The following is a 14,456-nucleotide window of genomic DNA, read 5'->3' as shown; positions in this document are numbered from 1 at the left end:
AATTAATTATGATTATGTTGGGCTTGAAACCCTTCTTGTAGTGCCTTCTCCGTTTATGTTAGTCGTATTTTATTTTCAGATATTTTTCTACATAGAGATATTCTTGGTTCTACTTTTTAAAATTTTCTCGAACATGACTGGGCCATTTATTTAGTGATGTTTAGAAAACACAACTTTGCTGTGCACCAATAAAAGTGCTTCACTTTTTTTTTCAAACGATTTTGAAAGTGCCTTTTTCAAAACCAAGGTTACAAAGTGTCGAAAATCTTGGATACTAAAATACGACTGTTGTTATTCTGTTGTACATATTAGAATCAGTTTTATTCGTTTAAAGCCCTCTATTTTAACAAGAGTGCCTCATTCTCACGGTACTTTTTAATTTTTATTACGTTAATTATAGGGAACTTATACTATGTAATAATTAAACAAAAAGTTTTAGAATCAGTCCAAATTTTCAAAACTGGAAAATGGATGGAAATGTCCGTTTTAGGGCCTTTGGAGTAAAGGAAAGGTGATTTTTTAGCCCACGGTCTGTACGTATATTCAAATACGTACGTATCTTCACGTAATATACAGAATGTGTCTCAGTTTGTCGTAGAGCGATGAAATTTTCCATGCTTGCATAGTATGTTCCGAGAACAGGACTATAAGCAAATGTAGTATGTTCTAAGGACACGATTGTAAGCAAATACCCTGTTTTTATGCATATCAGCCATTATGTCTTTTAGAAAAGACCCCTACACACAATTTGGCTTCAGTCCGTTCCTTGGATTCATAGCTTCTCACAATGGATTATGAACTTGCCAAAAATCCAGCAGAGCTACAGAATGAATTACGTTCACTACAGATTTCCCTACATACAATGATTTTTAGATAAACTTCAATCCATTGACGGCATTTTTTTTTTATATAAGTTTCCATTTATATTTGATCGACAAGAAACTCAGAACATACATTTTTCATATAAATGGTATACCCATCCGTATAAGCAGAGCTTGTGCCACGGATGGGGAAGCTTGTGCATTGATACTTTTGAATTCGTCTCGGATTAGCCTCCATCTCAAATGCTTTTGGACTTTTTGATTCATCGTGTGGAGGCCCCTTATATCTCATGAACTGTTTTATTATTCAATTATTGTTAGTTTTATTTTATTTTTTTATTTTTTATTACCTTTATCGAGTAACATGTTTTGTACAAACGTCTAGTATATTTTTTATTTATCATTTGTCCAAATATATTTTCACCTACTTTTAAACATGTAATGGCCTATCTTGTTTTCTTTGTTGCATTTATTTACTAGAAAGTTGGGAATTTTTTATTGTGTTAAGCATACTTAAATGCTCGGCGCAATTATCGTTCCCCAATTATTACACCTAGATTTTTTTTACTTGGACTCGAACCACCAACCTCCAGATCCAAAGTTAACCACTGCATCACTGAGGATTTTATATAATAGTAAGGTTTATCAGGGATCAGGGTAGTAGTAAAGATTTATTTCTTGGTTATGTCTTACTCTCCTCACATCCCACTTCCTTGCTCCTCACATGTCACTTCCTTGCTGACGTCCTTCTCAAATCCTTCCTTGCTCCTCACATCCCACTTCCTTGCAGTCCTTCTCAAATCCTTCTTTTACACTCTCCACACTATCGCTTCGAAACACCAGGTTGGCATCGTGTATAACCGTGACTTCATTAGAGAACGAAACCGTCTTGTAGATATTTCGACTGCTCACTACTCGCTCTGCATAGTTCACCGAGCTCTCTTCTACTTCCTCATATTTGGTTTTGTCCTGAAGGTCTCTCATTTTCTCCTGGAGGTCTCGAAGGGTAGGGTCCATTGTTTCCCCGCTGCGTGAGATACCATCGTCGCTTTTGTACGGATAGGCGATGACGATTATCTCCTTGCTGAATGTTACCTTGCGTAGGTGTGGCTCCCGCAGCTCTCGGTTGCGTTGTATAGACTCCACCTGGTCGGAATAGAATAGAATATACCTTGTTTATCCTGCCAGAATGAGAAGAGCCAGAAAAAAGAACTGCTCCGTTTACTGTCGGTCGCTCACACTCAGACTGTCTCAAAGAGCTAGGTCTGTCAGCGTACAGAAAAAGCCCACTCCGAGGCTTAAGTTCTGGGTCAAACAGCCCCAAAGGTTGAGTTGAGATCGTAGGTCTGTCAGACCGCCGGGACGTGTGTGGCTTCCGTGCTACGTCTTTCAGACTCGTCCTAAGACAGATCACCTGTAAGACGACTTGTACCATCAATTTGAACCAATATAGCCCGCAAGAAGAACCCCTGTTTTTGAATCCGGATGGCACGGAAATTTTGTACCCTACTGACCGGGCTAATTTGGAGATCACTGGAGGACATAAGCTCCGCGTCTATTGTGGATCGAGGTAAGCGTACCCAGCTCCGTCTATTTTGGACTGATATAGGTATAGATATTAACTTTTTACTTTTTTTAAGAGGTTTTATACAGGAAACTATAACTGCTAAGGTCTTATCGTCCCGAAAGCGAAGAGAGAAGGAAGCCAGGATAGGAAAAAGCCAGCCGTTCCGAGAACGAACTCTATCCGTTCAAGATAAAATTCACCCATGGCGGGAATTGAACTCGCGACCTAGTGCTTACTAGGAAGACGCACTACCAACTAAGCTTCCCAGGCTGGCATATTATTTTTAATTTTTCCAAATGACAAGATTTGAAATAATTTCAAAATGTTGACTTTTATTTCACAGGAATTTCAAAATAGTCAACGCTCACACTGAAGATTCCCTCCTGGTTCAATGTATCAGTGGTAACGCGTTCAAGATTCTCGACTCCACTCAGCAATATCGACAGGTCTTCAGCTATTTTCCCTCTGACAATTTCCCTTCCGGCAATTTTCCCTCTGGCCATTTCCCCTCCGGTGACGAACAGGCCGCCTCATTCCCGTTTGGCGGCTCGGAACACGCGCTGGGCGGCAAAACCGCCGGTGTTCAGGCGCGGACGTTCGCGTGTCGCTCCGTGGTGAGGGCGGACATCAGGCCCGGCAAACCGTGCGGGTTGAACCGGGTGGACAATCATCATCGGGAGTACAGCATCGGATTTTCGGTGAGTATGCGGGTCTATGCGAGCCCGCAGGTTTCTGGGGTCCAAGCAGTGGCGTAGCGTCCATGTAGGGCGTGTATGGCGGCCATACACTCAAAATTTACTCAAATACCCTTAAATATTGACTTTAACCGTCCAAGGGGTTTAAATAGTCCTTCTGGGGCATCCAAAGGGTTTTAAATCCGCAATCCCCATCCGTGGCACAAGCTTCCCCATCCGTGGCACAAGCTTCCCCATCCGTGGCACAAGCTTCCCCATCCGTGGCGGTCCCGGGACTGACAAACTGGATGAGATCACAGTGAACTATGCCAGCCAAATGGTCAACCGGAATATATTCAAAACAGTCTCCTTCTCTAACGAAGTCACGGTTATACATGACGGTAACCTTGTGTTTAGTACGGATGATGGACAATATGGACTTAGCACGGATGATGGAGTGGCCCGCAAGAACACGCACTCAGCGAGTAGAGTGGATAAACTCCTCACCAAGCTGAAGCGAGTAGTGCAGAAGTTAGAAGACAAGTCGGGTGCACATGCAACACGCGACGTGCTGGGGGATGCAGAGCAAGACAGACCGTGCACGCAAGTCCAAGTTGTCAAAGTTGAGAACGTGACGGACCAGAAGCAAGTCGCTTTCTCCGATCAGGTATAAGCAGGCCATCGCTCGTATTTTAGTCCCATGTCACACGCCACTTGACTAGATCTTTTGTGGCTTCCCCTTTCGTCACCCAAAAGGGAAACCATCAGAAACAAGTCGCCTTCAGTGACCAAGTGGAGGCCATAGACCGAATGGGTGAACCTGCCATCAGCGATCCGAACTTCAAACGAAAAGTGACGTTCAGTAATGAAATCATCGTGATTGCCTACAGCCACGATGAGAAACCTGAGGAAGAGGATGTAGAAGCGAAAACCGACAAAGTGAAGCTGAAATATGGCAAAGTGTTTGGTCCCGGGACTGACAAACTGGATGAGATCACAGTGAACTATGCCAGCCAAATGGTCAACCGGAATATATTCAAAACAGTCTCCTTCTCCAACGAAGTCACGGTTATACATGACGGTAACCTTGTGTTTAGTACGGATGATGGACATTATGGACTTAGCACGGATGATGGAGTGGCCCGCAAGAACACGCACTCTGCGAGTAGAGTGGATAAACTATGAAGGCGACTTGTTTCTGATGGTGGGGACTGTGGATGACTTCCACTAGGTCGCTGTAGGTGACGTGCTTGTTGGTTTCGGCATCGCCGAGGGCTTTGTTACTGTGTTGACTCGCGCGTGGAATTTCTATCTCGTCTCGTATATGAATAGGAATGTCTTTCGCCTTGGCTCGCACATCTTTAGGAATATCATTTGTTAGATCTTCATTCTCTTTGGAATCAATCCCAGACACAATACTTCCCATTTAGGTGCTGGGTCAACACGAGAACACCAGAAAGTAACCTCTGTCAAACCTTGATTATGCGAGCAAACCAGAAGCAAGTCGCTTTCTCCGATCAGGTATAAGCAGGCCATCGCTCGTATTTTAGTCCCATGTCACACGCCACTTGACTAGATGTTTTTTCTTATGTTCTCCACAGTTTCCTGTTTCCTATCATCATCTATCAGTAAACCTTCTTGATTGACTTCACCTGTTTTCGAACTTCCCTCACCTTCCCAGTCACTTTGGTTTTTACTTTCGCTCATTCTTGGTCCTCAGAAGACAACAAAACTCATTATAGCTAGATTCCAGATTCTTATTTCAGCTGTAAGCACTTTTCTTATGTGTTTCTATCGGGGTCCAGATTTACTATCGCTTATTTTCCAAGTTTTCAGCACTTTTCTTGTGTTTTTTTCGCGGAAAAATCTCAGTTGTAAACAATTTTCTTATGTTTTTCGAGGGAAACTTTTACGTAAAAGGATCACGAACAAAAGAAATATGAACGTCAATTTTTTTAAAAAAAGTAGCAAACTCTGATTAAAAGTCGCCTGTGGATGATCAATTTTGAGATGGGTTATGTGTCTGGTGTGAAATTTGGTGAGGACTATCTCGTCTACAGCCGCTGTATTTTGGTATTTCATGTGAAACTGGTTGGAAATTAGCCGTACAGCAAGATTTGGCTGGAAGACGGCTAATATGAGGAGGAGAAGGAAGGATTTTTTCCTTTTCCCATACAATCTTTGCAAGAAATACAGAGTTTCTTGTCTTAGACGTTTCCTTTCTTTTTTGTCTTACAATAAAATGAAATAAAGGAATTCATTTGTATTGTGTATCTACAATCTACATGATGCTTAATTATTTCGTCATTCTTAAAGTGCCTATAATATTATTATTTGTTATTGGTAAGTAGGTAATTAGGTATGTACCTACTTAGCTAGTCGGGCACTTCATCAAAACTATTAACATACTTGAAATAGTTACTAACTTACCACAATCTTTGCAAGAGATACAGAGTTTCTTGTCTTAGACGTTTCCTTTCTTTTTTGTCTTACAATAAAATGAAATAAAGGAATTCATTATTTGTATTGTGTATCTACAATCTACATGATGCTTAATTATTTCGTCCTTTTTAAAGTACCTATAATATTAGTTGTTATTGGTAAGTAGGTAATTAGGTATGTATACCTACTTAGCTAGTCGAGCACTTCATCAAAACTCTTAATATTCTTGAAATAGTTACTAACTTATTAAGCATCTCTAAATAGGTACTTCACAATAACTGAGAGTCGGCTAGTGATTGAAAACAAAAACCTCGGAATGCACTCAAGTCCTCCAATTTTGTCAATCAATCAAGTAGGCAGGTACAAACCTACCTCTACTTGACTGATAGGAACTTATAATGGAGCAGTTCAAGCAGTTGCAAATTGGTAAAATTTATTTAAAAAATGGTCGATTCCTACGTAATCACAATAACTGAGAGTCGGCTAGTGATTGAAAACAAAAACCTCGGAATGCACTCAAGTCCTCCAATTTTGTCAATCAATCAAGTAGGTACATACCTACCTCTACTTGACTGATAGGAACTTATAATGGAGCAGTTCAAGCAGTTGCAAATGGGTAAAAATTATTAAAAAATGGTCGATTCCTACGTAAAAAGTAGTGAAAAATCCAAATCTGACGTCAAAACTCCGAAAAAATAACTGTAAAAGGTCGAAAATTGAATTTTAATTTTCCGTTCTAATGAAAGAGTTCGAAGATGTGTGACGTCAGACTTCAGGCAGTTGCCTCGCTAGGTAGCGCCAGTATGCAAGCGAGCTTGCGGAGGAGCGGAAAGACATGCGCAGAAACGTATGCGCACAAACACATTAATGTGTTACCTGCGAGGGAGCTTTGCGAGGGACATTTGATGTGACGACATCGCCTACGGGGCCGTATGCCATGACGTCAAAGTTCACGATTTACCGGTATTCGTTAAATCGATTTATCTCGGGATCTAGAAGTCGTAGGATAAAAAGAAAAATTCCGTTGGTCCTCATTTTTGCTGCTCCCATGACTTTGAAACATAACCCAAGTAAGCGCAACTTTTATATTATCCAGCTGTGTCCACATATATAAATGGATGGGTGACTTAAACATTATATTGGGAATAAAGCAGACATGCGCAGAAACGTATGCGCACAAACACATTAATGTGTTACCTGCGAGGGAGCTTTGCTCGGGACATTTGATGTGACGTCATCGCCCTATGTAGGTACTGATTTTCTCTAATCTTTAACCATGATCGAATAAACTACGAGCTAAAAAATTCCCGGAGGGACGGGCCCAGCTTGTTATTACTTTTATCTACTACTTAGACATTCTAGAAATCTAGACAAAAGATAAATACAGAGATAGTTTTCGGCAGTAAAAGTAATTGACGTTAGATATATCAAAGATAATAAACTGAATATTAAACAAATTAGGTAGGTACATAGGTACTGATTTTCTCTGATCACGATCGAATAAACTACGAGCTAAAAAATTCCCGGAGGGACGGGCCCAGCTTGTTATTACTTTTATCTATCTACTAGACATTCTAGAAATCTAGACAAAAGATAAATACAGAGATAGTTTTCGGCAGTAAAAGTGATTGACGTTAAATAAACCTTACTATTATATAAAATCCTCAGTGATGCAGTGGTTAACTTTGGATCTGGAGGTTGGTGGTTCGAGTCCAAGTAAAAAAAAAAAATCTAGGTGTAATAATTGGGGAACGATAATTGCGCCGAGCATTTAAGTATGCTTAACACAATAAAAAATTCCCAACTTTCTAGTAAATAAATGCAACAAAGAAAACAAGATAGGCCATTACATGTTTAAAAGTAGGTGAAAATATATTTGGACAAATGATAAATAAAAAATATACTAGACGTTTGTACAAAACATGTTACTCGATAAAGGTAATAAAAAATAAAAAAATAAAATAAAACTAACAATAATTGAATAATAAAACAGTTCATGAGATATAAGGGGCCTCCACACGATGAATCAAAAAGTCCAAAAGCATTTGAGATGGAGGCTAATCCGAGACGAATTCAAAAGTATCAATGCACAAGCTTCCCCATCCGTGGCACAAGCTCTGCTTATACGGATGGGTATACCATTTATATGAAAAATGTATGTTCTGAGTTTCTTGTCGATCAAATATAAATGGAAACTTATATAAAAAAAAAATGCCGTCAATGGATTGAAGTTTATCTAAAAATCATTGTATGTAGGGAAATCTGTAGTGAACGTAATTCATTCTGTAGCTCTGCTGGATTTTTGGCAAGTTCATAATCCATTGTGAGAAGCTATGAATCCAAGGAACGGACTGAAGCCAAATTGTGTGTAGGGGTCTTTTCTAAAAGACATAATGGCTGATATGCATAAAAACAGGGTATTTGCTTACAATCGTGTCCTTAGAACATACTACATTTGCTTATAGTCCTGTTCTCGGAACATACTATGCAAGCATGGAAAATTTCATCGCTCTACGACAAACTGAGACACATTCTGTATATTACGTGAAGATACGTACGTATTTGAATATACGTACAGACCGTGGGCTAAAAAATCACCTTTCCTTTACTCCAAAGGCCCTAAAACGGACATTTCCATCCATTTTCCAGTTTTGAAAATTTGGACTGATTCTAAAACTTTTTGTTTAATTATTACATAGTATAAGTTCCCTATAATTAACGTAATAAAAATTAAAAAGTACCGTGAGAATGAGGCACTCTTGTTAAAATAGAGGGCTTTAAACGAATAAAACTGATTCTAATATGTACAACAGAATAACAACAGTCGTATTTTAGTATCCAAGATTTTCGACACTTTGTAACCTTGGTTTTGAAAAAGGCACTTTCAAAATCGTTTGAAAAAAAAAGTGAAGCACTTTTATTGGTGCACAGCAAAGTTGTGTTTTCTAAACATCACTAAATAAATGGCCCAGTCATGTTCGAGAAAATTTTAAAAAGTAGAACCAAGAATATCTCTATGTAGAAAAATATCTGAAAATAAAATACGACTAACATAAACGGAGAAGGCACTACAAGAAGGGTTTCAAGCCCAACATAATCATAATTAATTATTATACACACTATGGCTTAGCTTACACACACTCTGTGGCTTACTTTACTCAAACTCTGTGGCTTAGCTTCGGCTCACTCGTATGATAAACGGAGAAGGCACTACAAGAAGGGTTTCAAGCCCAACATAATCATAATTAATTATTATACACACTATGGCTTAGCTTACACACAATCTGTGGCTTACTTTACTCAAACTCTGTGGCTTAGCTTCGGCTCACTCGTATGATTCGTGGCTTGACATACTCGTACATTCTGTGGCTTAGCTTACAAGTTCTTTGCAGCTTACTCAAACATTCTGTGGATTAGCTTACTCATACACTCTTTGCCTCACTCGTATAATTGGTGGCTTGACTTACTCAAAGACAGTGCGGCTTAGCTTACACGTATTCTGCGGATTAGAATTCATACACTCTTTGACTTAGCATTCTGTGGCTTAGCCAACAAGCTAACTCGTACATTTTTATCTTTCTGTCTTAGCTAATTCTTACAATCTGCGATTTAGCTTACACACAGACATACTCATTATCTACAGCTTACTCATACAATACACAGCTTAGCTTACCCATACATTTTTTTTTTTCTTTCTGTGGCTTAGCTAATTCATATAATTCGTAGCTTCTTAGCTAATTCATACAATCCGAAACTAAGCTTACACATTTTGTGGCTTACTCATAAAACTGGTGGCTTAGCTCACACGTATTGTGCGGCTTAGCTAATTCATACATTCCACGGCTTAGCTTACACGTGTTCCGCGGCTTAACTCACTCTCATACCTACACAGTGCCTTAGGCTTACTCATACACAGTACGGTTCCATACGGCACTGGAAGTGCGGGGCCGCACTCGTACATTCTCCTCTCCAAACAGATCAGTGACGGAGGGATTGAAGTCGGCGGGGTTCTCGAAGAACTTGGGCAGTAGCTCAGCCGCGTAGATCTGATCAGCTAGGACTATGTTGCGATTCATTGCTGAAACGAGACATTTTTAATGATTTAATTTACAGAGGAACATGCATAGGTATACGAGTAGATAATATAAAAACAATGCAAATTTGCCAGTCTTGTTAGCTTAAAGCTTAGAGGATGGCGCACATGCCTTGGTAGTAGGGTTACCAGACAAATTTCAAAAGGAGGACATTTTGGCTAAAAAAGGCGGACATTTCAACCAAAAGGAGGACGCAGAAAATAATCAACACAAAAACCACCAGTATAATAAGTAACACGATTTTTTGGCAAAAAAAAAAAAAAACAAAAAACCCCCCGGATAAAAAAATAACCCCATTTTTTTTTTTTTTTTTTTTTTTAATCTATGTACAGTTTGTACAGAGTACCTACAGATCTATAACACCTATTTTTATACCTACTAAATGTACGTACATTGTACATCGACTGAATTTTACAAAAATTGCGTTTACGCTTTTTAAAATTGGAGACCTGACGTCCTCTTCTCATCGGAAAACGATACATTACGTTCCTAAAGAGATAAGGTTCTTTTTCGAAAAAAAAAACTGGTTTTCTCCTATCCTGTCTCCCTTCTCTCTTCGATTTTAGGACGATAAGACCTCTCCCCCAGTTCCCTCTATCAAGTACTTACGTCTAGCCCAGGACGGGATGGGTCCCCCATCCGTGGCACAAGCTCTGCTTATACGGATGGGTATACCATTTATATGAAAAATGTATGTTATGAGTTTTTTGTTCCCCATCCGTGGCACAAGCTCTGCTTATACGGATGGGTATACCATTTATATGAAAAATGTATGTTATGAGTTTTTTGTCAATCAAATATAAATGGAAACTTGTTAATAATCCTTCTTACACTGAGAGATCTTGTCTGTCTTACGGTCACGGAAAGTCCGGGGATAGAATGCTTTTCGTCTCCATCTGCAACGAAAAAATAAAATGTCATCTTTACCATCAAAAGGGACTTTTCAGTCCTATGCAGCCAGCCTGGTTAACTTGGTTGTTAGGGTATCTGCGTTGTAAGCGCTAGGCCGCGGGTTCGGTTCTCGCCCGGGGTGGATTTTATCCTGATGGGCTAATGTTCGGTCTCGGAACGGCTGGCTTTTTCCTATCCTGTCTTTCTTCTCTCTTCGATTTCGGGACGATAAGACTTTAGGAGTTTTTTTTTGTGTTTCACCGCCGTTTTTATTTCGTAGCGATGAAACAACTGTTTTTTTTTTTTTTTTTTAAGATGAGTGTTCCACCGCCGTTTTTATTTCGTAGCAATGGAACAACTGCTACATTAGACGCTTGTGGCCTGTGTCGTAGCATGCCCATCCCGTAGTATGCCTCTCATCAGATGGGCGAGAAGAGACACAATACTTCCCATTTAGGTGCTGGGTCAACACGAGAACACCAGAAAGTAACCTCTGTCAAACCTTGATTATGCGAGCAAGCACTATTATTATTCTTATTCCAGGTAGGCAAGGGGTTTCTGCCTCTCATCTCCGTGTGTTTCAACACTCACCTGAAATCTGTTCTCTGGTCCCAGTTCTAAAAGTTTCGCCATTCGATTCGGCGTGAAAAATCCCATGGGATCAACTATTCACATGCTTACTTGTTAATGGTTCACAAATCAAAGGGAAATTTGTTGACACCGGGGAGTATCGAACCCGCAACTTCTTAACTGTAAGTCAGAGAGTGCTAAAAGTAGCACCACTCACCTAGTGTGGAACATCACATGTCTAAGGTACCTCGCATTCGGTTCATTCAGGATAGAGAGCCCTATGGAACACTATTGAGTAAGTGGAGTTTTATATTTCTTTCAAAATGGCACTGATTCCGGTGGCGCGCACCATCTTGGATTTCCTATGGTTTAGTACATTGCAATCCAGGGTTTGGAGTTCGATTTCTGAAAGTTTTCTCAGAAGACAAGTCCAAAAATTTTCTCTCTATGTGTTCTGTAAAGTACATATGTACATATCCTAAGTCGTTCTGTTTGGTGGAACAGGTCGACTATTCACAAAACCTCTCCACCAAGTTCTATCATTAAATTTTTGTTGGTTTTCAATGAGACTGGGATTTTGATTTCTGTAGTGTGAAAAAAAAAATCTCCAAAAGAGTTTTATGTGCATTTCATCGCTATGTTTCGATACACAAGGCTAGATCACAATTTCTAAAATGAAATAATAACAATAAAAGAAATAAAAATCAGAGTCCTACCTCTGCGCCTCCTTGCGGTTCTCCTCCTCTATAATCTCCTGTAGTCGTGCGGCTCGTGCCGCCTCTTGTTCTCTCTTCTGCTGTTCTATCTTAGCCAAAGCCGCCTGCCGCTTCTTCTCCACCTCTTCCTTTAACTTCTCGTCCCTCGTCCGCTTCAGTTTGAGCTTCTCCTCGCGCTCGCGCTCCAACTTTAGCGCGTGTTCGCGCTTCTCTCGATCCGCCTGGTCGCGCGCCGCGGCGGCCTTCTGCGCCCGTTCTTCACGCAGTCTGTAATTAAGAATAGAGTAGAAAGTTGAATAGAAAAAATAAATACCCAGCCTAGTTAGCTTGATTGATAGCGCGTCTGTCTTGTAAGCGCTAGGCCGCGGTTTCGATTCCCGCCCGGGGCAGATTTTATCCTGAGAGGATAATGTGCGTTCTCGGAACGGTTGGCTTTCTTCTATCAATCTATCCTCCTTCTCTCTTCGATTTTGGGACGATAAGACCCTAGTAGTTACAGTTCCCTCTGTCAAACCTCTTTTATAAAAATGATACGACACAGACCACACGAGTATAGTGTACCTTTTCCGTTCATCGATAGCAGCTTGTTTAGGATCTACAGCTGGGGGGTCCTTGGCTTTATCAGTAGGTTTCTTGACGACTGGTTTTTTCAAATCCTTGGTGTTCTTCACTGCTAGGGGTACTTTGAATAGGTCTGCCGGTGCTTTAGTCTGAAAACAACAAAAAATATACTAGAATACCGTGCTTCTCGTGCCAGACTGAGACTGAAAAGTCCCTCTACTCCCGCAGGATAAACAAGGTCTCATGTTCGCAGGTAGACAAGAAGTAGGAGATCAAAGATGGGCGAGTAGGAATCATACAAGTCTTACATGTTTGATATTCGATTTGGGGTGCACTCAGCCTCGTGAGGACAATTGAATAGCTACTTTAACCGAGTAGTGACCAGTAGTAGCATTACCAGTGTAAAAAAAAAGAAAAAAAAAATCATAATAAATGGAAAGTCATAGTTAATGAGGCTCTTAGTTGTCTTAGTAGTGCTGTAATACCCACAAAAGTTGCAAGGAGCTCTCTGTTTCATCACAAACAATGCTCATACTGTCTATAAATGCTATTGATTTGGTCTATTCTAATCTCACCTTTTCATCTTCGGTCAGCTCCCATGGCGTAGTGGTCACTGCACTCGCCTTGCACGCGGGAGACCCGGGTTCGATTCCCGGCGGGGTCAAGAAATTTGTATCATGCAAATGATTGATCCCGTGACTGGCTGTTGCGGGGCCCACTCAGCCTCGTGAGGAAAATGAGTAGCTATGACATATAAATGCGCATAGCGACCGGTGCCAGCATGGTAAGTAAACATTGGATGTTAGGATTATTGAGTTATTGGGAAAAATCCTACAATGCTGCAGTGAGCACCAAAGTTGTGACATAACACAAAGAAATTGCATTTACAAATCCTCTGTATGGTAAACAATGTAATCAAGTAAACATGTCTGCTAAATTTTATTTAAAGCGGGCAAACTGATCAAAAGTTACGGTGAAACAAGGAGTTTCATTATAAATGCAAGAGGTTTGATAGAGGGAACTGTAACTGATAAGGTCTTATCGTCCCGAAATCGACGAAGAAGGAAGACAGGATAGGAGAAAGTCGGCCATTCCGAGAGCGAACATTATTCAATCAATGTGATTTCTCAATTTTCTCGCTCTCGAATTTTCGACCCATTATTCGTTCAGGATAAAATCTGCCTTGGGTAGGAATCGAACCCGCGGCCTAGCGCTTACAAGACAGTCGCGTTACCAAAGTAACTAGGCTGGCGACTAGAAATAAAAACAAGCTTTTGGTCAGACCCAAACAGAAATCGACTTTCCATTTTTCGAATAAGCTGAATTTATTATTGTTATTTTTATTTCGTTTCAGACTAAACACAAGGTTACCGTCATGTATAACCGTGACTTCGTTAGAGAAGGAGACTGTTTTGAATATATTCCGGTTGACCATTTGGCTGGCATAGTTCACTGTGATCTCATCCAGTTTGTCAGTCCCGGGACCAAACACTTTGCCATATTTCAGCTTCGCTTTGTCGGTTTTCGCTTCTACATCCTCTTCCTCAGGTTTCTCATCGTGACTGTAGGCAATCACGATGATTTCATTACTGAACGTCACTTTCCGTTTGAAGTTCGGATCGCTGATGGCAGGTTCACCCATTCGGTCTATGGCCTCCACTTGGTCACTGAAGGCGACTTGTTTCTGATGGTGGGGACTGTGGATGACTTCCACTAGGTCGCTGTAGGTGACGTGCTTGTTGGTTTCGGCATCGCCTAGGGCTTTGTTACTGTGTTGACTCGCGCGTGGAATTTCTATCTCGTCTCGTATGTGAATAGGAATGTCTTTCGCCTTGGCTCGCTCATCTTTAGGAATATCATTTGTTAGATCTTCATTCTCTTTGGAATCAATCTCGCTTTGTCTGCCTTCTTGCTCAGTGCCTTTCTGCTCAGTTTCATCCATTAGTTCAACATCTTGATTAACTTTCGCCTTGGCTTGTACATTTATAGGGTCATTATTGCTTAGATCTTCATTTTCTTTGGGACCATGTCCGTTTTTTCTTATGTTCTCCACAGTTTCCTGTTTCCTATCATCATCTATCAGTAAACCTTCTTGATTGACTTCACCTGTTTTCGAACTT

General features: G+C 40.5%; 2 protein-coding genes across 2 annotated transcripts; one reads left to right on the top strand and one right to left on the bottom strand.

Moving 5' to 3' along the window:
• Positions 1 to 1,887: 1,887 nt before the first annotated feature.
• On the top strand, positions 1,888 to 11,110 carry LOC103515966. Its single transcript, XM_008480910.1, has 4 exons — positions 1,888 to 1,946; positions 2,215 to 2,391; positions 2,732 to 3,086; positions 11,033 to 11,110. The coding sequence occupies exons 1-4, from the start codon at positions 1,888 to 1,890 to the stop codon at positions 11,108 to 11,110; spliced, it is 669 nt and encodes a 222-aa protein (XP_008479132.1).
• Positions 11,111 to 11,771: 661 nt separating this feature from the next.
• Positions 11,772 to 12,924, bottom strand: LOC103515965 (DNA ligase 1; the record flags this gene model as incomplete). Its single annotated transcript, XM_017446883.1, is given in 3 exon segments — positions 11,772 to 12,042; positions 12,337 to 12,485; positions 12,912 to 12,924. Coding segments are annotated over 3 exon segments (433 nt in total), but the record flags the coding sequence as incomplete, so codon positions are not given.
• Between the last annotated feature and the right edge of the window lie 1,532 nt (positions 12,925 to 14,456).

This window comes from Diaphorina citri, unplaced genomic scaffold (assembly GCF_000475195.1).
Source record: "Diaphorina citri unplaced genomic scaffold, Diaci psyllid genome assembly version 1.1 scaffold1453, whole genome shotgun sequence".
NCBI classification, from domain to species: Eukaryota; Metazoa; Arthropoda; class Insecta; order Hemiptera; family Psyllidae; genus Diaphorina; species Diaphorina citri.
This window is presented reverse-complemented; position numbering and strand designations above follow the sequence as displayed.